Source organism: Pseudopodoces humilis, chromosome 1 (assembly GCF_049639895.1).
Source record: "Pseudopodoces humilis isolate 2021_Gansu_Grassland_sample_001 chromosome 1, ASM4963989v1, whole genome shotgun sequence".
Classification (NCBI taxonomy): Eukaryota; Metazoa; Chordata; class Aves; order Passeriformes; family Paridae; genus Pseudopodoces; species Pseudopodoces humilis.
The window spans coordinates 19906229-19929933 of NC_142200.1; the positions used below are offsets into that span (position 1 = coordinate 19906229).

Sequence of the window (23705 nt, forward strand, 5' to 3'; positions counted from 1 at the left end):
TATTTGCACCCAGCTTGGTGTCATCCACAAATTTATTAGATCCCCTCATCCAGATCATCAATGAAGATATTAACCAGGACTGGGCCTAACACTGATCCCTGGGGGACACCACTGGTGACTGGATACCAATTGGATTTAGCACCATTCACCACCACTCTGGCCCAGTCATCCAGCCAGTTTTCAATGCAGTGGAGAGTTTGCCTCTCAAGCCATGAGCTGCCAGCTTTTTCAGGAGTGTGCTGTGGGAGGTGGAGTCAGAAGCTTTCCTGAAGTCCAGGTAGACTATATCCACAGTCTTCCCATCATCTACTAGGCAAATCACCTGGTCATAAAACGAGATCAGGCTGATCAAGCAGGACCTGGCTTTCCTAAACCATCCTGGCTGGGACTGATCCCTTGGTTGTCTCGTATGTATCATGTGATTGCACTGAAGATGATCTACTTCATAACCTTGCTGGGCACCGAAGTTAGGCTGACAGGCCTGTAGTTCTCTGGATCCACCTTCTGGCCCTTTCTGTGGATGGGTATCACATTGGCCAGCTTCCAGCCATGTGGCACCTCCCTGGTTATCCAGGACTGATGATAAATGAGATAAATGATGAAGAGGGGCTTGGTGAGCTCTTCCACCAGCTCCCTCATCACTCTAGGATGATCCAATCCCATAGACTTGTAAGCATCTAAGCGGCACAGCAGGTCACTGCTTCCTCCTGAATTACAGGGCATCCTGTAATTCTGCTCCTGTCCATGTCTACCATCTCAGGACAATGGGGTCAGGAGGCCCATTGTACTGAGGATAACTGATCTTACTGTTGAAGACTGAGGCAAAGAAGGTGTTAGAAAAAGAAAAAAGGGAAAATGCTCTGACCAAATGACACTAGACTGCTTAGGAGGACGGGAGATCTCTTAAGTGAGACTGAATAAGCAGGAGCAAAGAAACTGAGCTATAATGAAGCCTCAATAGCATTTCTAGAGCCCAACACCAGTCACAGCTGCAGCCTGGCCTGGATACGGCTCCTCAGGTCCTGACACACACAGCCGCTCTTACTGCTTTCATTACAACTTTTGACGGGAAAAAGAGCCCGCCCTAAACCCTGCGTGGGGCAGAACGGATCTCCCGGCTCTCGCCGTCACGGCGCGCCGCAGCCTGCGGGGTAACGCGATTAGCAGCGACCCAGCTAAGCCGCAGCTGTTCCCGAGCCGGCCGGGCGGCAGCAGCCGGGGAGCGGGCGAGGCAACCGCGGCTGAGCTCCGTGGGGCCGACCTGCCTGGGCTCTCCTCGGACTGCGGTCTCCCTCGGGTCTCCGGCGAACAGCAGCGCCCTGGGCAGACACGGACGGTGCCGGGCGCCCCGGTGCAGATTGGCGTGGTCCCGACGCGTGGCAGCGACCTCCCCCGCTCCGAGGGTGCTGCCAGGACACGGCAGCGGGTCCCTGGGCGCGCCCAGCCACGGGGATGGGCCAGAAAGGCCCGAGGAGGTCGGAACGACCGCGCCGCTCTCTGTCTCTCCCCCCGCCCGCGGGTCCGCGTCACCTCAGCCCGGCGGGGAGCAGGGGCCGCGCCGGGGAGGCTGCTCCCTCCCCCGCCGCCGTGTGAGCTCATGCAGGAGGAAGCGCCGGGCCGCCCCCGCCGCTCCCACACGGATGCCGCGGAGGGAAGGGAAGGGCACGGCAGGGGGGGCGGGGGCGGCCGCCCTGGCTCAGCCGCCGGCGGGGACCCGCCGCGCTGGCACCCCGGCCCCGCCGCCGCCCGGGCGCCCGTCACGCGCGGCCGCCCGGAGCCCATTGGCCGCCGCCCCACACACCTTTGTCGGCGATTGGCCGGCGGGCGGCAGGGGGCCCCGCCCACCCCCCCGCGCGCGGGCCCGGGGGCGCCGACGCCCGAGTGGGGAGCGGCGAACAAAAAGAGGAAAACCGGGAGAGCGGCGGTGGCACCTCGGGACGGGCTCGGCTCCTCCGGTGAGCAACCCGGGCATCCCGGGGGTCGGGACGGCTGGGACGGAGGGAGTCCCCGGGGGTGGTGCGGCACGGGGATCCCCGGGGCACGTACGGGGGCGACCCACGATAGGGGGCACCGATAAGTGGATAGGGGGCACCGATAGGCGGGAGATCGGGCTGGGGCGGCGGCTGGAGGGGCTGAGTTGAGGTGGGGGATTGGACCCGCTGGGGTGGGCTGTAGAAGAGCTGCCCGCGTGGAGAGCTCTCCGCGGGGCAAGCCGGCGAGGAAAGCCGCGGGAGGGAGAGACAGAAGCCGCCGAGAACCTGTTGGCAACGCCGGTCCGGCGCCGTGCAGCCTCCTGTTGCCTGCGTGCCCGACCGGGTGCGGGCGCTGGCCTCGGCGGCTGCACGTACCAGGTAGCAGCGGTGAGGGAGGAGGAGAAAGCCGGGGGGATCCCGGCGCCACGCGGGGTGGGCGGCGCGGCGGCAGGGAAGCGGAGCGGCGCGGCGGGAAGAGCCGGCCCCCGCCCCCATAACCCGTTTCCCCCAGGGTCGCCGCTTCGCTTCCCTTCCCCCGCGCCGGGGGGCGTCGGGTGTGGCGGCGCTGGCCCCAGCCCGGCCCCCGCCCGCTGTGCCGCCCCCCCCCGCCCGGGCCCCTCCCCCCGCCCGCCCTCACAGCCGGCCGCCGCCGCGCGCCGGAGGCGGGGGCGCCGCGCAGGGAACTGGGGGAAAGGTCGGCGCGCGGCGGCGCCCGCTCACGCTTTGTTCAGGTGCCCCGCCCCGGGCCGCGCCCTGCTCGCTGCGGACCAATGGGCGCGCGGCGCCGCTCCGGGGAAACCAATAGGGAGGGGCGGGGGCGGCGCGCGCGGGGGCGGCCGGCGGGGTGCGCTGAGGTGAGGGTGGCGCGCGCCCAACAGCCGGGGGCGGGGCCCACGCCTGAGCCCCGCCCACAGCCCTGCGTGAGGGCCGGGCAGGGAATCCGCAGAGAGAGGTGTGGGGAGTACATATGTGTGTATATCTGTGTATATGTATATAATATCTCGGTTCTCCAAGCAGGTGATTTCCCTTGCATGTACGTGTGTGTGAGAGAGACCCTTTCGGTATTTTCTAGAACATTTTTTGTTGCTAATAGCTTTCGAAGAAAATGTGAATCAGCCCCAATGCGGTCCTTTCTCATGTGCCAGAATAAGCACAGTGCTGACTGCTGTGTGTCCAAAGCAAAAATAGAAGGAGGGTGGGATGGTGGAGGAAGTTTTGATTTACTTTTTGGGGGGGGTGTGAAGATTTTTCTTAAATTCTCAGACACAGCTCTTGCAGTGTGGAATAACTTCAACATATCCAGAGTAGTTCTTCTGTCTCAAATAATGATATAATTTTCATCTGATTGCCAGATTTCCTCACTAATAACTTCATAAAAGTATTACATAAATAAGAAAGGAGGCAGAAAAATACAGGTACATCAAGTGTATTTATCTTGCACAGGTTTCCCTATTTGATTTTAGCAATGCCTTCTTACAAGCAGCTGCAAAATACTCAACATCAGGTTTAAAATCTCTTTTTTTTTCCTCTAACCAAAACAGGAGTAAGAAATGGAGATAATGACTGAAAAACAGAGAGATAAGAGGTACTTCTGGAACAATACGCCTGAAAAAAGCGATTATGAGGCTGTAGAAGCCCTTATTTCTATGAGTTGCAACTGGAAATCAGACTTCAAGAAACATGCAGAAATGAGACCTATAACTCCTGCATCTGACATATCAGAAGAAAGTGATGAGGCTTTGCTTCCGGGAGCAGCGGACTTTAATGCGATACCAGCATTTGTAAGTTTCCCAGTTTGTGTGCATGTGCTTGTTTTTAACGATTAGTGTGGTGATGTCTTGTTAACATCCCCCCCTTACTGTGTCTCTCTCTCCTGCACAGTGCCTGACCCCTCCCTACAGCCCTTCCGACTTTGAGATGTCGCAGGTGATCCATCCGCTCGCCAAGGCACTGTCCGAGGCTGCCAAGCCTCCTCTGGCCACATCTCGGAGAGAAGTGGAGAGGTCTCCAGCAGCCAGGCCTCTGAAAGCTCAAGTGACAAGTGTTATCCGCCACACGGCTGATGCCCAGCTCTGTGACCACAAAACCTGCCCCGTGAGAACAGCCAGTGTGCTCAAATACCAGGACAGCGCTTTGAGGGAAACAAATGGGAAACAGAATGCCAAAGAAGAGCACTCAGTGTGCTCTGCCGTGGCACCGAGCGGAGCCTGTGCTGAGACCAGCGAACTGTCGCTGGCAGAAGGAAGAACTGCAGGACCAGCTGTTGGTCCCGTGCCCTTGACAAGGCCCTCGGTGAGCAAGGAGGAGTCTGTCCCTGAACCAGCAGAGCAGCCAGCGGCCGCAGCACTGCTGTCCCCAGCCCAAGGCAGCGGAGCCCCCCCTGTGCCAGTGATTTGCCAGATGGTCCCACTGCCCACAAACAACAATGTTGTGACGGCTGTGGTACCCAACACCGCGCCAAGCCAGCAGCCGGCTCTCTGTCAGCCCATGGTCTTCATGGGCACCCAGGTTCCCAAAGGTGCTGTCATGTTTGTTGTGCCTCAGCCAGTTGTGCAGGGCACAAAGGCTCCCATTGTTAGTCCAAATGGCACGAGACTCTCTCCCATTGCCCCCGCTCCTGGCTTTGTACCTTCTACGGCAAAATCCACTCCTCAGGCTGATTCTTCAAGAATAAGAAGTCACATTTGCGGCTACCCAGGATGTGGGAAAACGTACTTCAAGAGCTCCCATTTGAAGGCTCATGTCAGAACACACACAGGTTGGTTACTGCTGCTGCATGTTAAAATCTAATGTAGAAAACTCTGGTTGTATATATAGCTTGTTATAGTTGTAGCGATTACCGGATCTGTTCATGGAACAAATTGTGGGCCAGCAATGAAATACTTTTTTTGCCGGCATGCATTATAGTGCTGCCTAATCTCTGACGGGAAGTCTCCCCGAGGGGAAGTTGACTCAGCAGTTTGTTTGTGCTGGACTCGCTTCGTGTCAGAAGGTGTTCAGTAATGCATCTGTGGAAGCAAGGCCTTGCCCAATGTGGAGAATGCTTTCCAGAGTTAAAGATGCATTTTTAGGCTTCTCCTCAGGAATGCCTTTGCCAGAAGTGGGTAAAACTTGGAGGTTGTTTCATGTGAGAATCCACTCCAAATTTCTATTCCTGCCTTGGTTATTCTAGAGTAACTTCTCCAGCCTTGGCCCTTAACTGCAGTAGCAGAAAGAGCTCCACCTATTTTCACACCGGCTCACAGTGCACTACTAGAGCTCGGTTACATAAAACATCATTGCAGGCTGTGCTTCAGAGCTGAGTTTTGGGCATGCTGCGTCATCATTATCTGCAGTTTACACAGAGAAGAGTGTTAATATCAGCTGTTTTGAGATGTGAAGAGCATTTCAAACAATTTGGTTTCAGAGAATTTTTAACCTTCAACCCTTTTAACCCTTTTAACCCCTACTACCTAGCCTTGGGGATAGCGAGTCTGCATGTTTAAATATTAGATAGAAACAATTTTCCACATTTTATGTGTATAATGCTTATATAGAGTTTTTGGCTCAGCTGCCACAGTAGAAACTTTCCTGCCAATTAAGTCAAATTGTGCCAGTTAAGGCAGTGGTGTTTATTGCTCAGTACTCACTGGGTTTTTCCCTTTGTAATTTCTTCCCTTCTAGGAGAAAAGCCATTCAGTTGCAGTTGGAAAGGCTGTGAGAGGAGGTTTGCACGCTCTGATGAACTGTCTCGCCACCGCAGAACGCACACTGGGGAGAAGAAGTTTGCCTGCCCGATGTGCGAGCGGCGGTTCATGCGGAGCGACCACCTCACGAAGCACGCGCGTCGCCACTTGTCGGCAAAGAAGTTACCAAACTGGCAAATGGAAGTGAGCAAGCTCAACGATGTTGCCGTACCACCAATGCCTGCGACCGCCCAGTGAAAGGGCTTGCTCTGGAGACAGTGGAATTAACTGCTGTTGCTGGGATAGGCCGGCTGAAAAAAGGCTTTTTCTCCCGGTCTGTGGTTCTCCCGCATTGGCTGCTGACAGCAGTACAGAGGCAAAGGCAGCTGCACTTAGTCACAGAAGATGTTGCTGGGAGAACCAGTGGCTGACTGGAATAGCGGGTGTCTTTTGCACTGGTGAGGAGAGAAAGGAAGGGAAGGCTCTAGAGCAGAGCAGCCACATTGTGCCAGTTTTGAATTTTGTGAAACACTTTTGTATGCTCTAGATTCAGTCCCATGCAAGTGTTCCTGAGGGTTTGCTGCTCGTGTCTGAGACCAACTCCAATTTTAGCTGTCAGTTGTCCGTCTTCAGTAGGTGCAGACAAGCACAGCAGCAATGTACAGGCACAGGCTTGAAAGCCCAGAACCCACCTGCGTGAGATAATCTAAATCAGTTTTGCTACTTCTGCCACTTTTGCTTGGTAGGAATCTCTTCCTCCTAACCATTCTCCAGCCCCATTATAATCAATGATTTGGTGCCAGACTCCTGGAGATTTTAGGCACCTCCTCCTGCATGGGGTGGTTAACACACCCAGCTTTACACTGCTGTGTCCAGAGGGGCTTGGGATGGGCACGCGGGGGCACTGCATGGGCAGTCGAAGGCAGGAATGTTTCTGAATCCTTGTTAGCTTTGTAATGTTTTCCCAGCTGCTTTGGCAAGCTTTGTGATTGTTACAGCTGGTTATACCTGGGCATCGCATGATGCTTCTGCTTTTGTGTTGCTTACAGTTTCCTTTCCACCTTCTCACTGCGCTGGTCATGAGCAGATAATCGGGCACCTTGAAGGTAAACTTGGTAACTGTAAACTACTCTGGTTGACTGAAGAAGAAAACCAAGACTCTTAGACTTCTTGATTGAGTTATTCATTGAAAGCCGGTTTATGCTAAAATTGAAATGGATATATTATGTATTGTATTAAATTAGAAAATTGTGATTCAAAGAGGAAAACAAGGCAACAAAGACATCGGCCTAGAATTTAAACCAGCTTTCATGACAATGCATCAGTTTTCATTATTTGTATTTTATCATATTATGTTGAGGACACATATCAGAAAGTGAATGGTTTGAAAATAGTGTATTAGATCTGCTTTTTGTGACTACTTTAAAGATTTGCACATTTCTTATGTTGTACTTTATACTTTGTTTACAATAAACCAATTTTCTGTAATATTGAACTCTTTTTTTTTTTTTAAATTCATAGTGGAACTTATCCATTTGCAAGGAAAATAACCTCAAAATAGAATTGTCCTGACCAATGGAACACACTTATCTCTTAGTTTTTTAATATTTTTTAAGTACTATAAAGCCCACGGGAGTGGAATTTCAAGTCTGCACTTACTACTCTGCATCTCTATTTTAATTTGGTTTTGGGTTTTTTGTCCCAGCTCTTAATCCCCCGGCTTTTCTCCAGTACCCAAAGCTAATCATGCCTATGTGTGCTGTTATGATGCCATGAAAAGTATTTCCCTTTTGTTGGTGATTGCACTGCCTTCCCCAGGAAGGCACCTGCTCATGTTCCTGCTGGCCCGGCTGTCAGGCAGAGGTGGTGGCTGCTGCCCCGGTGGTGTCCAGGGCCAGTGGCCACGTGGTGCTGGCACCGAGATGGGCTGGAGGTGGGCTCCAGGCTGGGGGTGTGCATGCTCTATTAAAGCTGTTGCTGAAGGAGTCCCCTGCCAGGAGGAGAGCAGGGAATTGGGGCTCTCCCATCTCAGGGCAGAAGCCGGGCAGCCTGGCTTCTCTGTCTGCTGCGCCTGCGTGCCAGGGGTGGCCATTGGTGCTGCTTGTGCGAGCTCTTCTGCCTCCCACTCCGAGTCCCCTGCCTGCAGGGATCCCCAGATTTCACAATTGCATGGATGCTGACTCACTGCCTTTCCCTGCTGTGGGTTTGGGGCAGAGGCACTCCTTACCTTATCCTGTGTGACACAGGGCCCTGAGTAGGGAGCACCTGAGTCATTGCCCTTCTTGTTCCAGGTGGGGTATGCCATCATAGCCCAATGCAGAAGAGAGGCTTCTTCCCCAGCAATGTGAGATGTGAGTCCCATTCAAACATCTTGCTTCAAGGTATTTCTCATTTCATGGCCATGACATAAAATATTGCAACAGCTCTGGGTCTGAGACCTTTTCCCATCTGCAAGTAGCCCCTGGACTAGGAATGAGGTCCCCTTGCCAGCTCTGTCTGGCACACTGATCCTTGAATGCCATTTAGTGCTGCAGCCCTGCAGAGGAAGAGCATAAAGAGCGTTGCCCATTAGTATCCTTCCCATGCAATGGCCCCGTCCCTCTCCTCAGCAGTGCATGTGGTGGGCTTTGAATCCCCTCTATCTCAGCATGGAGCTAAACTTAAATCTGATTTTCCAGGTGAACACTCTCGTGCTGCCATACAATAACAGAGGAAGAGAGTGGCTTTCCATACCGTGACCATCTCAGCTGCTTGTGTTTTCTGAAGTAAAAGCAGCTGCTGGTGCTTTTTGCATAGCAACCCACTCTGGAGGCATGCACGGGCTGTGCCCTGGGATCTGGCTGCACTGCTGGGAGGCTGCTGAGGGAAGCTTGTTCCTGGCATGCTGTGAGCTAAATAAAATACAGCTTCTCCCTCTAAATACAGAACTTAACAGCAAGAAGTGCACTTCTGGCTAGTTCCAGCTGAAGACGGAGTCATAGTTGTGAATTTACCTCATACCATTTCTAAAGCTTAACCTTGAAAGCCAGCTGGAAATTACATCAGCTATTTTGGAGTTTAATCCAAGGCTAACCTGAAAAATGAAGTTGAAAGGGCATTATTAGACACCTTTTCAATGCTAACTTTATTGTGCAATCAAATTTGGCTGCAACAGTAGGAAGCTTGATTTTAGTGAATTTTGTACAGATTGCTGTAAATAATTAGAACCTCCTTATTCCTGTATGTGAAATAAAGGCACACCTCGTACTTTTTCCTCCTGTTTGGGTTCATTGTTGAAGCCAAACAGAAATGCAAACCAAGACACTCTCAGAAACCCCCACAATTAGTACTTGGATGCCAACACTGGCTGATGCTGGCTGTGGCAAGGCTTGTCATTTGCTGTGCAGACACCTGGCTCTGGGGAGTTAATACAAAGGCATCCAAGAGATAGCACACATTCTTAGTAGAAGATTTTGGAAGTATCTATAAACCCTCCAGCTTGCTGGTTAGCACTGCACTGTGAAGTGATGCACACACATGAAAGTTGATGCTGCAGTGCTGACATCGATTACCAGAGCTGGAGTGAGACACATTCCGTGTCTCAGCTTGGAGTAGGGAAGGGCAGCAAGAGTGTCATAACAAATTGTCCTGGGAAAGCAGGGAGCTAACCCCTGTGTCCAAAGCAAAGCAATACAACCCCATGCTTGGTGTGCCTCCCTTGCCACTGGGGGAGAGCAGGAGAGGGAAGCTGAGGGTGCCTGCCTGCCCTGGGTGTAGCACAGGGAGTTCATTCCAGCCACAGGACTGGCATCAGCAGGATCGGTTAGGGGGCTTGAGCTCTGGTTATCCCATCCAAATGGATCAGCAGTAGGGAACTGCAGTGCCAGGGCACCCTGCATATGTCCTGAGCAGTCTGAGTGCTCAAGGATTTTAATCTCCAGAAAGGATGGAGAGAAGGCTGGAAAAAACAAGCATTTTTCCTTGTGGTTTGGAAAATAATGATTTCCATTACAGCAGAAGTATTTGTGGGAGGCTTGGATGCTCTGTGAGTGAACTAATATGTATTTTAAAAGAAGAAGGATCCTGGGCTGGGTCAATTTGTCTGGACCCCCAGATGCAGCTGAGACAAGAACCTGTCTACACAACCTGCCTGAGTGCAGCTTTCTGAGGTTTTTCCTCCTGAGCTTTACCATTCAGCACTGCTATTTCAAGACACCCTTAACCAAGCAGTCCTGTTATTCTGGCACAGGGTGTCTTCAGCCTCTGTGGCAGAGTGGGTGCCACAGTGCAGATGTGGCCTGTGCCCAAAGAGCTGAGAGAAAGAACTTCATCATCCGCTGGCCCGAGACTTGCACGCCACATGCAGCAACATCAGGTATTCCCTTGGCAGTTCCCCACTTTTACTGTAAATGCATGAGTCATTTGTCTGCTTTGGCAACAAACTTGGATAACCAAGGAAACAATCTGTCAGAAAAGCTGGAGCACAAAATCAGGTCAAGAGAAATGATGAATGAATATGTGCATTATGGGCACAAGCTTCTAGTTCTGTATCACATATTTTCTGCAGGAAACTTTGCTTCTCCTGGAACATGTGGTCAGGGAGGGTAATATTCAGCTAGAACAATCGGGTTTGGGTTTTACAATGTAATTTAACATGTCACACAGAGCTTCCATGTGTAGCAATATGGGGTTCTCGAATACTTTCTGTTGTGCCCAAAAGAAAATGTGATACTTTGGCAGTAAGAGAACAAGAGCAAAACACAGCCTTCTTGTTATATTCATGAGAAGACAGGAGATAAACTTGCTAACTCACTTCCTGCACTGTGATATAAATCAGGTAATCATCATATGAAATGCATTCAATAATTCAGAAGCTTTTTTAGGACAACACAGTTTTGATGAAACTTCATACTTGATTGGGTAGTCTACTCTGAAAGTCAAAGCAGTTGTCTGAAGAAAAAAAATCTGCTATTACCATGACTTAATTTCAACTACTTGGAAGGTTTTGATAAATGTCAAGGTACTTGCATGGCAGCAACTTCTCAAAAAAATGGATGCAGCCGTGGTGGGGACTGCCCATGCACTGACGGCTGTGGAGAGGCACAAGCACACCCTGCCTCAGCGAAATGTTCCTCAGAGCCTCAGCAAAATTTAAGTGGCTTTGAATATCTAGGACATTAGAGTCTCCTCTCTGCCCAGCTCCTCTCCTGACTGCTTTCAATGCATGCAAGAAGATCTGACATTTGTCAAGCCTACCTCTAAAAAAAACCCAAACCAAACAATCCTTCGCAAACTTTTCTATTATCGTCTGGGATGAATTCCATACAGCTGTCATTGTTTAATGGTGAAGGCTGGGATCTTCTCAGAGATAGCCAGGAAACTGGCATGGGGTATTTATTGTGAGCAACAACCTCAGGCAGTTTAAACCCCTCTGCTTGGGAAACAGAGCCTTTAATGTTTAATTGCCTGGCAGACACTTGGAAAGGGCAATCCTCACCTCCCCTAAATGGAAAGAGATGCATGCAACCTGAGTGGAATTAAAGAAAATACAGCACACAGAGAGTACCCTGACTGCCTAAAATGAAGGGTTATCAAAACATTAATGAAACTCCCATCCAGCAAATAATAAAGCAAGTCCCCTGATGACCCATCAGCCGTGGTGCAACATTGCCAGTTGCTACACAACAGAGGAGCAGCTGCTAAATAAAAAGGTGCTTAGGAGCCACAACACAGCAAGAGGACAGAACAGCCATCTTCAAACAAGCTAAACAATCAGCTCAATGAAGACAGAACTCTTGATCAGCTGTAATCAGTATTCCTCAGGTAATCCTGACTGAGGCAGTAGGGACTGCAAATGTAGAATTGAGGGCTAGGAAAACTAAAGGGATTCCCCTCTTTGCAGCTGAGTGTGTTGTGCTGCTGCTGGCATCTGGTTGCTATGCAGATTTAGGGAGTAGTTGCATTTAATGCTCTTGGTTAAGCATAAGTGGTTTTATTTCCTTTTCTTATCCCCACCATTACCTGCCCTCACAGTGCCATGCAGGTGCTCTGAGATGTCAGTTCCTGCCTTCCTGGAGAAGAGAGCACCTGTTCCTACCTGCAAGTGGCTGCATATTGTCCTAGGAAGAGGGTTTCCCCGCACCCTTTGGCTGTGGGGCACTTTACCAGGAACTCCCACCATAGGGAATTAGGTTTCCCACTGGTACCGCATCCCTTCCACCTGCAGGTGACAGTCACCCTGTCACCCCACTAGTGCCAGGGCAGCCATGCAGCATGCCATGCTACTGGGGAGGAGGAGAATTCCTCAGCAGTATGACAGCCTTGTCTTGGGCGCATCACATCATGTCCTATCACCCTGCTAGTGCCAGGGCACCACTATGTTCCTGATTCTTCACCAGCTTCTGCAGCCCAGAGAGAGCATGGGGAATGGGAGCCAGAAGCAGCCCTGTTGCATGGCAGCCTTTGCTGGGGGCACTGGAGCAGCTTGAACCTCGCACTGATGCTGCTGGCTGCATCCCTCACTGGCCCTGACTCATGGGCTTGCCTTCCCTTCCAGCACTGGCACACACCAAACCCCAGCCAGGTTTGTCAGCAGCCCAAAACTGAGGGCTCTTCTTCTCCTGAAGCCTGGGAGATGTTAGTGTCTTTGGGTCCTCACATCCTCGCCTGGCTGCAGCTGAGGTGACCCAGGAGCTTCCCATGCTGCCAAGCAAAGTTCAGGAGGGTGGTGTGATCACCTCCATGTCCTTTTGCTACCAAATCATGCTGGTAAAAGAGTCATGCACGTTTTTGAAATAAAGGGAAGACTGTGGCAGCCCTGTGAAATTCTCGATGCAGTACACGAGTCCAAAATGTCAGCCATTGAACTAAGGAAGAGAAATAAATTGTTACCATCTGGAAGCACCCAGAGGCAAGCAGGGCGGGCAGAAAGGAGGAGCATTTACAGACTGTCTGGCCTAGATAGCACTGCTCTGCCTCACACTGATTAATCTTAACATGAACCTCCCAGCCACGGGACAGCAGGAATTATTTCAGGTCTTTCTGTATGAAGTGGTCAGTTGTTAATCTGCAGCTGGGGACGGGGGGGTGGGGGGGTGGATATTTTTATTAATTTTTTCTTTCCATTTAAGCAAGGGACTTTTTGATGCCCTATTTGAGTGAAGCAACAAGTATGATGAGTCGATCATGAGTCACCGGGCCAGGAAAAAAAGCTGTAGGAAGGCTGGACTATTTATAAAATGCAAAAGAAAGAAAGGAAATATATTCTAGATGCAGTTGGATCTGGACGGTGACTCCAACTTCTCCTGCGGGACAGCATATTCCCAGACGGCAAACTTCCCGGGAGGGAGGGAAAGCGCTGGCAGGGAGTGCCCGGATTTTCAGATTGATTGGCGCTGCAGGGAGCAAGGAGCTCCGCAGGGCTGCCGCCTGTCGCGGGGAGCTCCGCAGCCTGCTCCGAGGGGCAGCTCGCTTATCCCGGCCGCTCCTCATCCATCGTGGGGCAGCTCGCTTATCCCGGCTCTCCAGCGCCACGGCACAAGCGTGGGCTGCGTGTGCCGAGGCGGCTCCTGACGAGCGCGGCCCGGTACCCCTGTGTGAGTCCGAGTGAGTCCCCGTGAGTCCCCGTGAGTCACCGTGAGTCCCCGTGAGTCCCCGTGAGTCCCCGTGAGTCACCGTGAGTCACCGCCGCGGCCGCGCAGGCTCTGCGCTCCGCTGGAGCGGTAGCGGAGGAGGCTGGACAGGATTCTTCCTCTTCTTCCTCCTCCTCCTCCTCCACCGCACCGCCGGGAGGGATGCGGAGGAAGAAAAAGCAAACAGAAGAGCTCTCCGGTGCACTAATTGCACAGGGTTGGCACTGCTGGCACGGGCATTACTGCGTGTGCAAGCCGGGCCAGGTGATCCCACACACCGGGGTACCACAGCCTGGCAGGGTACAGTACAGCCTGGCAGGGGCTGGCACAGCAGCGAGAAGCAGCCACAGCTTCACCTCCGGCCATGTGCAAGCAACGTGGCATGGTGGGAAGGGGTTGGACTACGGGAATACCTCATGCTTTGGGTGCAGAGGGGTCCTCAGCACCGGCCACTCAGGTGGCTGACACAGCTTTGTCCTCAAATCCCTGCTCTACGCTCGCATCATCCCTACTTCTGGCACTGTGTCAAAATCCAAAATCCTGCCATAAAACCATGTCATGGCACGGTCAAACAGGTGCTTAAACAGGACAGGGAGGCTAGAAGGTGATGAGCTTTCTTTATCGCTTTAGACATGGATTACGTGCAAGTGGCTTGATCCAGTATTCACAGTTCTGACCCAAGATGTGGCTTGGTGCTGATGTTCAGCACGTCCCAGTTTGTGGGACACCTGCACACCTAATGAGATTAATATCTTTAGGAGTTTATTTAGGCTGTAGTTTCATAAAGCACTGGATCTGGGGAAGAAGAAGGACAGATCTTGAGTGTTTAGGTGACAATGTCACTTGACTGAGTGTACACAAGGTGAAAATATGGTCAGTACTATTTGCACACCACTTTAGGCTTTGAATGGGCAGCAGCAGTGCAGTGAGCAGAGCAGTGTGAGCTGCGTGGCAGCTCCTCACCTAGTGCATCTTTAAAGAAACCACCCAAATTGGCATACTTCTAAGGGGAAACCAAAGTGATGTCTTACTGGAAAACTTAGTTTTGTCTGCTATAGTTAAGAATGTTGGCTGCCTTTGTTAGCCTCAGCCTGAAGGAACAAAAAGAGGAACCTAATTTGATGTACTTACAGTATTTTTGCTGTTAGTAGGTAGCAAGAAAAAGCAAAGAAATATGTTCCTGTGAGGCTATTTCAGTGGCTTTTGCCATCAATAGAAGCTTTGCAACAAAGGATTAACAGATTTAATTTTTCAGTGCTGCTGCTGGGGAGGAGGAGAATTCCTCAGCAGTATGACAGCCTTGTCTTGGCATCACATCATGTCCAAAAATTACAGACCCTGCCTCCTGAAAGAACTTCAGCCTATGCTGAAGGCCATTTCAACACCAAAGCAAACTTTTAATTGACCTGAAAGGTGCTGTTTTCTTAAATCACTTAAATAAAAATTATTTTTTATTACTTACTCCCTCAGTAAGGAACTGATCTGCTTTATTTCTGCATGTTGCTAATGCTGGTTGGCTCAAATAGATTGTAAATAAACAATTTATTTTGCTTGCATAGTTGCAGCATGCAATCTGTGTTGGCTTGGAGCTCTTGGGAAGGCACTGCCTTACTCCCCAGAGGCTCAGTACGGCTTGCAGGGCCTGGAAGCTTCTAAGCAGGTTTTAGATGTTACAATATCTGCTGCTTCAGTTCAATGCTATTGACATGACAATGACAATGACAGGCTGCTGTGGTTGTGTCTGCAGGCTGGAGATACCTCTCAGCATCACTATTTGGATGGCTGTATCTGGTTCTGGGTGCCTTTCTCCTGGACTCTCACCTTCCTGTCTGGAGCTCTGAGCCTCTGGTAGCTACTCTGAAAGCTTTGATCCTTGTCTTACTGGCAGCTGCAGTGGATAGGGTCGGCAGAGGTGTCTGCCTGTGCTGTGCTGGAGGGGACTCGGGAGGCCCAAGCCTCACCTGGGCTCCAGGGCAAAGGGTGGTTTTCACTTCCCTTCTTTTGTCCTCTCTTGGGTGTTGGCTGACTGGGGAAAGGGAGCTGCACTTGGCCCTCCCCTTTGGGAGCCTCTGCGTTAGAACAGACCGTGTTGGTACCTCGGGAGTGGGGCTTGGGGAGGAGGAGAAAAGCAGGCAGGAAGAGCAGAGGTTTGGGGCCACCCCCGCACCCACCTGCACCAGGAACCACATCTGAGCCCTTGCCACTGGTGAGTGTAATTAATGCCCGTGCAACAGGAACGCTTTGCAACCCTGAGTACTGATTGCAGTGTAATTTCAGGGCTGGGTTTGACATCACAAGGCTCAGTCACCAAAGTGAAATAAATTCTTGCTGTTAATTAACTCTTTTGCCTTTTGGCCTCATTTTTTCCCTGGTACTTTTTGTTTACATGTTGATGCTCTCCTTTCAGTTTTCCTTGCTGCTGTCTACTTTTTTCTCTCTTTAATGTGTATTGAGCAAATTTAATTTCCTATCCTCTCCACAGCTGATTTGCCACCACTGTAATTTGTCCCCAGCTTTGTGGGTGCACAAGTGGAAGTGGGATGCTTTGATACGCTGGGTTGGATTTTAAAGTTTTGACAAACACTGATATTTCCCATGGCAACAAGCTCCATAAGTTACTCAGCACAAACCTTGCCCTTGCAGAAACAAATGCAGCTCTGCAGTGTCAACTGTTTTCTGTTAAATTCCAGATGAGATATGAAATGGGGTTCTGGGGCTCGGATAGGATGGGGGGATCCACAGGGGCATGTTGGATACAAAAAAAAGAACCACACAAATTTACTGGGTGTTACCTGAAACTCTGCAAGATGAAGAATCTGTGACTTTTGCTAGGACAGTATTTGGTGCAGAAACTTCTTCCAGAAAGTCCCTCTTGCTCTGGTACATTTCTGGGTCCCCCAGACAACAGGCACCTCCAAAACACATGCCAGTGTGTTCCAGATCCAGGCACTTGCTGCCTGACATGTTGACATATTAAACTGAGCACTTGTCTGACAAGGCATTTCCAAGGCAGCCAGGATGTGCCACCATGGAGCCAGCTGGGCTCACCCAGCTGCTGCCCAGCTCTCTGGCCTTGGTTTGCCTCCTGGCTGGCAAATTCAACTGGGCCATGCTATTTCCTTTGCATCAAATTTCTCAGGACATGTAGGAAAACCCTCCTGATCCTGAGGCCACAAGAAGAAAATTAAATCTGTGGTGGAGTTCCTTTAAGCTCTCCCTCTGTATGCCCAGCACACCAGAGCCAGGACTGAACTACCTCATGTTTCAGAGAGAAACAGCAGTGTGTGTGTCTTTACCCACTTTTTTTTTTCTTTTCCTAAGAATGTCCAAAACTGTTTATTCCTGATATTTTATTCTGAACCAGCACTTGCACAGCTGCTTGCTGAGAGGTTCCTGAAAGGTACAGATTTCCTACATGACAGTGTAGGACACATAATTTGTCTTCTAAGGCCTCATAAACCTACCTGAGCAGGAGGAGCATGTCACAGGGACTGCCAAGGCCCGAGCAACAGGGGAGGCCTTCTGGAAGGAGGCAGCAGTCAGGGAACTGCTGTTGCAGGAGGACCACTTTGACAATGTGCTCCACTGGACAACACCTCTGCTGTGAGTAGTGGGTGCTGGTGGGGGTGGCTGGACACAGCAGCCCCCAGCCCAAGCTCCCACAGCTGTTCTGGCCACTGCAGTGCAGCAAATGGAGTTACAGGAGGAGGAGGAGGTCACAGGGAGCTGCTGGGGCTGCCAGGGCTCTGTTTGTGGTGCAGGTTTGCTGCCCCAAAGCGAGGGACTGGAGGAAGACTGAAGAGTGAGAGGCTGGGGTGGGAATTGCAATGGGTCCCTGAAGGAGCACCAGGTATGGGTAGGACAGAGTGTCTCCAGACATGCTGATAGTTTGGAGTTGTGGCTCGCAGGGTTCAAAAATATGCTGCCCTAGGACTATGCAAAGCATAGAAAACTGTAGAAATGACAAATTTAGTTGTAGCTCAGCTTCCCTCTCTAATAAGGGCATTTTTTTTGAGCTTCCTACAGAAAAATAAGCCCAAGCAATGTTTTCCTTTTGCTGTTTTCTTCTCGTTCTCAAGTGCAGTGTGCTGGCATTCCCCGTGCATTCCTCTCGTTGAGTCAGAGCCCGGGGACAGAGAGCACGCGAGGGCCAGGCTGGGCTGAGCTGCAGCATCTCCAGCTCGGCAGCAGCCAGGTCCAGCTGCCATGTGCACGTCCAGCCGAGGCCAAGGCCAGCACCAGCTGCAGGGTGGCACTTGAGTGCCGTCCCGGCCCTGTCACACGCGCTGGAATGGCGTGGAGACAGCGGCCGTTCTTTGGAGGCTGCTTTTGTGGTAGCTGTTCTTCCTTTTTCCCCTTTCAGGGTTGTGAAATCAAGGGCATGAACTCTTCCAGCAGGGATGTAAGACCCTTTGACAGGGACATCGCATGTTCTTGGCACAGGGAACAGTGGGGAAGAGGGGCTGAATATGCTTGTCAAGAAAGAAGCAGAGACCAGCAAAAGCAGAGGAAGCTCCTTTTCTGCTGTTGCTGGGCTGGGAAAGCTGCTGCCTGTGGCTCCTGTAACATCACCTGCAACCTCCTTTGAGGCAAGACCTGCAGGACCTGCAGAACCCGCAGCTGGGAGTTTCATCTTGGCAATATCTTCTATATTATCTTTTTTTTTTTTTTTTTGCATCCTGAGGTAATTTATTTCCCCTTCTTCCAGGTAGTCCTAAAATTAAGCAAAAAAGGGGGTGAGAGGGATTTTGTAACACACAACATCCATGCAGAGCAGGTGACAGTCTGTGCTGCCAAGGCTTTGCTCCCCATCCTTGCTGGAGCTGTCTCTGCCTGCATGTTAGTCCCCAGGAGCCACTGTGGTGAGGCAGAACAGCGTTTGGCACGTCCTGCACAGAAAGCTCAGACCTCCTCCTGCCGGAGACTGAGCCGGGGTGAAGGCGGCCACCCCTCCCCTTCTGCCTGCCATGTGACAGCCCCTTTTGCAATTCAGGAGAAAAACAGAAAACCTGCTTCTATTAATTTTTATTTTGTCATTAGAAAGGCAGATTGCACTTCTCAGCAGATTGGACTGATCTGATTAAATTCTAAGTGGTTCCTATGCTGATGGCAGCTCTTCAGGTAACTCAGTAGCAAGCCAAAAAAAATACTGCTCTACTGAGAAATACAGGAGGTTTATTTTTCAGTCCCTGTAGCTGCTCTAAGAATTTTTTTTTTAAACCAACCAACCAACCAACCAACCCAAAGAAACAAAAAACCCCACCCCCCTTTTCTGAATCTGAGTATACTGATTTGGAAATGAAGCCATAAACTATGAAGTCCCCCATCCCAAAACCTTGGTGTCTGGGACATGGACACAGCATTTTGGAAAGAAGGTCACTATGTTTCATGAAATGGGTTTTTCATTAGTCAAAGCTGACAAAAAGCCTCCAACCTGATTCTTATCATTCTCCTGGTGTTTCCAAGGGCACGTAGGGGATCATAAATACAATAAGAGCCTTTAGGAAAGTTTGTAACAAAGGAAGTTTCTAAGCCATGGTTGACCCCCAGAGTTATGAAGAACACTGGTAACTATATGGAAACCTGATTTTAGGAAGTTAGTTCTCTAATAAGGTCTGCACCAGTAAAAGATGGAAACATAGAACTTCACACAGCAACATTGTTTTCCCTGCAATTGCACTGGAACATACTTAAGCCAGCACATAAACAGCAGGAAGGTGCCACCTGTGGGTATGTGGGTACCTCCAGAGCAACCCCACAGCAAGGGCTGCCCCTCTCCCAGTGTACAGCCCAGGTCACTCCACCTGCTGTTTGCAGCTCCTGATGCTGATCCTGAAGATGGTGAGGCAGTAGCACAGGTTGCCCAGAGACATTGTGGATGCTCCACTACTGGAAGTGTTCAAGGCCATGTGGAACAGGGAAACCTGGTCTAGGGTGGCATTACTGCCATGGCAGTAGGGTTGGGACCACAGGAACTTAAAGGTCCCTCTTCCCCAAACCATTCTGATTTTTCAGCAGGAACTGGTGTCAGGCACTCAGATCCCACCCCACCTGGCTGGGCTAGGTTAGTGGTGAGCAGCATGGGGAGCAGTCACATCCTGCCCAGGGAGAGAGCCTGGGGCACTCCTCTGTGCCTGCCTGGACCCCAGCCCACAGATTGCATTGCCCAGGTAAATGCCAGAGCTGCTGGAGCAGCAGCGAGGAGGACAAGCTTGCTCTCTCCTGGCATTGGTCACTGCATGCCTGGAAAGGCCAGCTTTGGATGGTGGGAGTGAACCCAACTCCTCAGCCACAATACCCTCCTGAGCAGCTGGTGTAGATACTCCTAAATGGCAAACACAGGAGAGATGCTTGCCCAAGGCTGCAGTCAGGAAGACTTTGCCCATTCCCTACTGTGGCTTTTCTTGCCCAGTTCTGCTTTTCCTGCAGAAAATTGCAGAAATGGAGAAGAATTGACCTAGGCTTGCCCACTGTCAGCTGTTGCCTGTGGGCTTCCCAGAGAAGTGGTCCTTTTGGGGCAGGAGGTGGCCTAGGACCAAATCTGCAGCCTCCTCTGTGTGGTGATATTGAGATGTTGCTGCAGAATGAGCCCTGCCAGCACCTGCAGCAGAGCTTTGGAGAGAAAATTGCTTTAGCTGTCTGGGGTCAGTGCTCAGCAGAGACTGAAACAGCATCTCCAAGAATTTCAGCCCCATCCAAAACATCTTCAAATCCTGGGAGAGCTGAGCTGGGAGCAGAGTGTCACAAACCGCGGTGCTTCTAAGCAAACACTGGAGCTGGTGATGAGGCTGTGGTGAACGTGGTGCTCCCTGACACGTGGATGCCCTCAGTGTGCTGAGCGAGCACGTCGCTGCCGCGTGGGCAGCTGCCTTCAGCCTGCTGCAAAGTCTGGCTCTCTGCAGTGCAGGAATTGGAGCCAGGTGCAGCAGTGGCCCAGGAGAAAGACTTTTTTTTTTTTCCTTTTAGGCCCATAAACTAAACAGAAAATAATTTTGTGCTGCAGATGTTTTTTGAGTGCTTCTTTTCTGTAAATATACCTGCATCCAAGATCCAAACTGCAGCTTCTCTGTGCCAAGAGGAGTCCACAAACAGCACCTGCTGCCCTTCTGTACCAGGAGTGAATGTCCTAAAATAAACAAGCAAGAAAGAGGGAAAGAGAAAAAGAAAAAGTTTGATCAAAAAGAATGCCAGTTGATAAAGTAACAAATCCATTTTCTTATGTAACTTTTACAACCCCTTAGAACTGTCGCCAAATATTGAGCAATTCCCTTACTTCTCTCTGGGGCCAGGTGACTTTGAATCTGCACTATCTATATTAGCTCATATGAAACCCTTTCACTACTTCATTGTTAATTTTAAAGCCCAAATATCTTGGTGTTTTAAATTTAAATTACTGTGGCATTTACTGGTGGAAAACACAGTGAATTACTGTGGCTGGTGGAAAACACAAGCCTGTGTGTCTTGCTTTTGTTCTTTATTTTTCTTTATTATGAAATTTTAAGTTTATTTCTTTGCCCAGTCAGTGACACTGGTCACTTTTATTTCAGCTTAAATGTCTATCTTAAAACCTGCAGGAGAGACTGTTTGTCAGCCTGAGTCACTCATCCTCTTGGGTCCTCTGGATGCCACCTGCCTGGTGTCCCTATCCCACCTGGAGGTGACACGAGTCAAGGCTTATCTGGTCAGAAGAAACCAGCCTCATGTGGTCAGCATGGATAGATCTGTAATTGTGTGCCCTCCATTCTCAGCACTTCATGGAGACAAAACCTCTGTGAAGGGTGGTGTGGCCACTGCATTCGACAGGCTCCTCTGTCTGCCTTGGGCTCCTCTCTGTGGGGCTGGGCACATCTTGGCAAGGTGTTTGTACCTCCCATGGACACCATGTAGCTACAGAAGAACAGGTGGGGTAGGTGCAAAAGGATATACCAGCACTTCCTTTAAGATGTTAATGCTGCCTCAGGCCTCTTGAGGGTGTTCAGCCATGTGCAATAAATTGCTTTTATATGGCTTTGTGAGCAGTTGTGAATTTAACACTGTTTTCAAGGAGCAAGAAGTGTATCTATAATCACAATCAAGGAGATGGAATAAAAACTGTTTCAGCAAACATAAAAATATCTGGCCTTTACCTTTTGAATCTTCTTGATAATGTTTGAAATCCAGTTAAACCTCTGTACCCAGGAGAAAACTAGCACAAATAATGTCAGAGAGATTGATACTAATGCTAAGCAAGAGACAGAGCCTCTGGCTCTTCAAACACATTCAGTTACTTTTCCTTCTATAAAAATAAAAGGATTATTCTAAAAATGTTAGATTAATAGAGGTCAGCTCATCTCCCTACTTGTGATTTGTGATACTCTGCTCCAGGATAATAAATGTAAGTGATGCACCGCTGTTTCAGCCAGATCTCATGGGCCTTCCCCCATGAATCATTGGAAGCAAACTGAACTTCATCTCTAATTGGAATTCAAAAAGGCTGGTGGGTAGAAAGCAGTTACTAGGTCAGAAAGAATAAGCTGAGGCCTAGAAAGGCACCTGAATTTAAGTGGAATGTCTGTGTCTCCCTGGGTGAAACAAAGTGGATGAGGAGGGGAGGTGCTGCAGAATGTTTCTCTTCCAAGCCATCCCCCACAACGGGATAGATGAAGTCAGGTCTCTGGGGTGCTAGCAGGAGACACTCCTGCACAGGTCTCACGTCTCAGATTTACATCTCTCCAAAACATGCATGGGCCAGGACTGACCCAATATTGCTGGAAGAAAAGACCTTAAGGACCAAAATTCAAGTCCTGGAGAAACCAGAGTCTTTCTTGGAGCACTACAAGATGTATTGAGGTGATTTACAAAGAACCGATTAAGCTTTCCTGTATGGAGATAACTGTTGTGTAAGAATGTGAGTGTTTAACTGGTAAATTAATTTATTTCTGATTTGAAAGACAAAATTTCCCTTACAGAATACAAAATGTGCTGGGATTTGAGCTACTGCTGTCATTGACAGGGGAGGTACAGGAGCTCTTTCCTACACCCTGTGGTGAGACTTCCCCAGGATGCTTTGTAGAAGCTAATGAGCCTTTCAGACTAGCAGGCACATCAGGCCATCTGTTCAGCACACTGTGCTTCAGACCATCACATCTCAGCTGACTATCCCTGAGTTGAGCTACATTTTGGGCTCTACCCCAGTTTTTGTTGAGGGGAGTCCAGTACTGCCATGATGCACCATCAGCAGGGGGAAATGCCACCAAAGCTTTTGGCATGTCAGCCTGTGCCTCTCCCTCTTTTGGGGACAGGCTGTTTGCGTAGCCATGCCCACTCTTTTCCTGTTTGTATTGCTCCAAAGTCAGCTTTCTTCCTAACATGCAGTTTAATGCTCTTACTTTAAATTTGTCCCTCACTCCGATTCCTTCTGATGTTGTTTGGAGCCTCTACTCTTTGCTCTTTTAATATTTGGTCCATGTTTTTTTTTTACTCAGATGAAGTACTGACTTGAGCATTCCCTGAATCAAACTGTGCTGAGTCTCAGATATATAAGCTTTCTGCCCAAACAATTAGGTACTGAACATGGTTCTCAGGCAGTCTAAGGGTGCAGCATCTCCCAGCACAATGACTCCAACGTCCTCAAGCCTGTGCTTGTCTTGTCTATGGGAATTCTTATCTGATTTTTTTTTTTTCTGACACCATTGGCCAACCTTATCCTTGCTCTGTCAGTAAAACCTTCCCAGAGACATGGGCAGAAAACCAGAAAGGTCCCTGTACTGTCCACAGGCATCACTGCTCCTCATCCTGGGTGACTCCTGTCCCCAGTAACTGTGGACATGGCACAGCAGAGGCCCAGGGTGCTCTTGGCACAGAGCAGGGGCCACAATGATCTGGCAAACAAGGTGCAGCTTTTGCTTTGGAGTCACCAGCACCCAGGGGACATGCTGTGACTGATAAATTCCTGTCACATAGGCTATTAGAGGACAAGTTTTGGTTGTGCTACCTGCAGAGCTGCCTGCTGCTGCTGACACCAACAGGCGAGGCATCCCCCTGCTCCCCAGCTGCATGGTCCTCCATGAGTTCATTTTTAAATGGCCTCTTTTAGTCCAGATTTTACCTTGCATCTAAATCTTACCATCTCCTGGGTGGAGCCAAGCTCTGCTGTGTTGGCTTTGCTGCTCCCTGGCAGCACGTGGCACCTGAGGGTACAGGGCTGGGGCTCAGCAGTGGGCGTGCAGCCCTGGTGAGCCGTGCCTGTGTGTTTCCTCTCATACAGCTCAAGGGTTTATGCAAAATGAAACAAGTGTGGCAAAACATCCAGTTACATCCCATCCAGGGTGCCCTGTGTGCCATGGTTCCCAGAAGCACACGCTGACATCAAGACCTGCATTGGCTTCTGGCTCAGTCCTCTCCATTTGCTGTCAGGGTGATGGAGCACGTCTTTAAGGGTTTGCCTGTGCTGTAGAAAATCCCCCCCAAACACAACC

At 50.3% G+C, this 23705-nt stretch overlaps 1 protein-coding gene across 1 annotated transcript; it reads left to right on the top strand.

Moving 5' to 3' along the window:
* The first annotated feature begins 1838 nt into the window (after window positions 1–1838).
* On the top strand, window positions 1839–7133 carry KLF10 (KLF transcription factor 10). Its single transcript, XM_005516978.3, has 4 exons — window positions 1839–1955; window positions 3515–3754; window positions 3855–4731; window positions 5637–7133. Exons 2-4 carry the CDS (start codon window positions 3524–3526, stop codon window positions 5894–5896), a joined length of 1368 nt encoding a protein of 455 aa, XP_005517035.1. The 5' UTR covers window positions 1839–1955; window positions 3515–3523; the 3' UTR covers window positions 5897–7133.
* Window positions 7134–23705: the final 16572 nt, after the last annotated feature.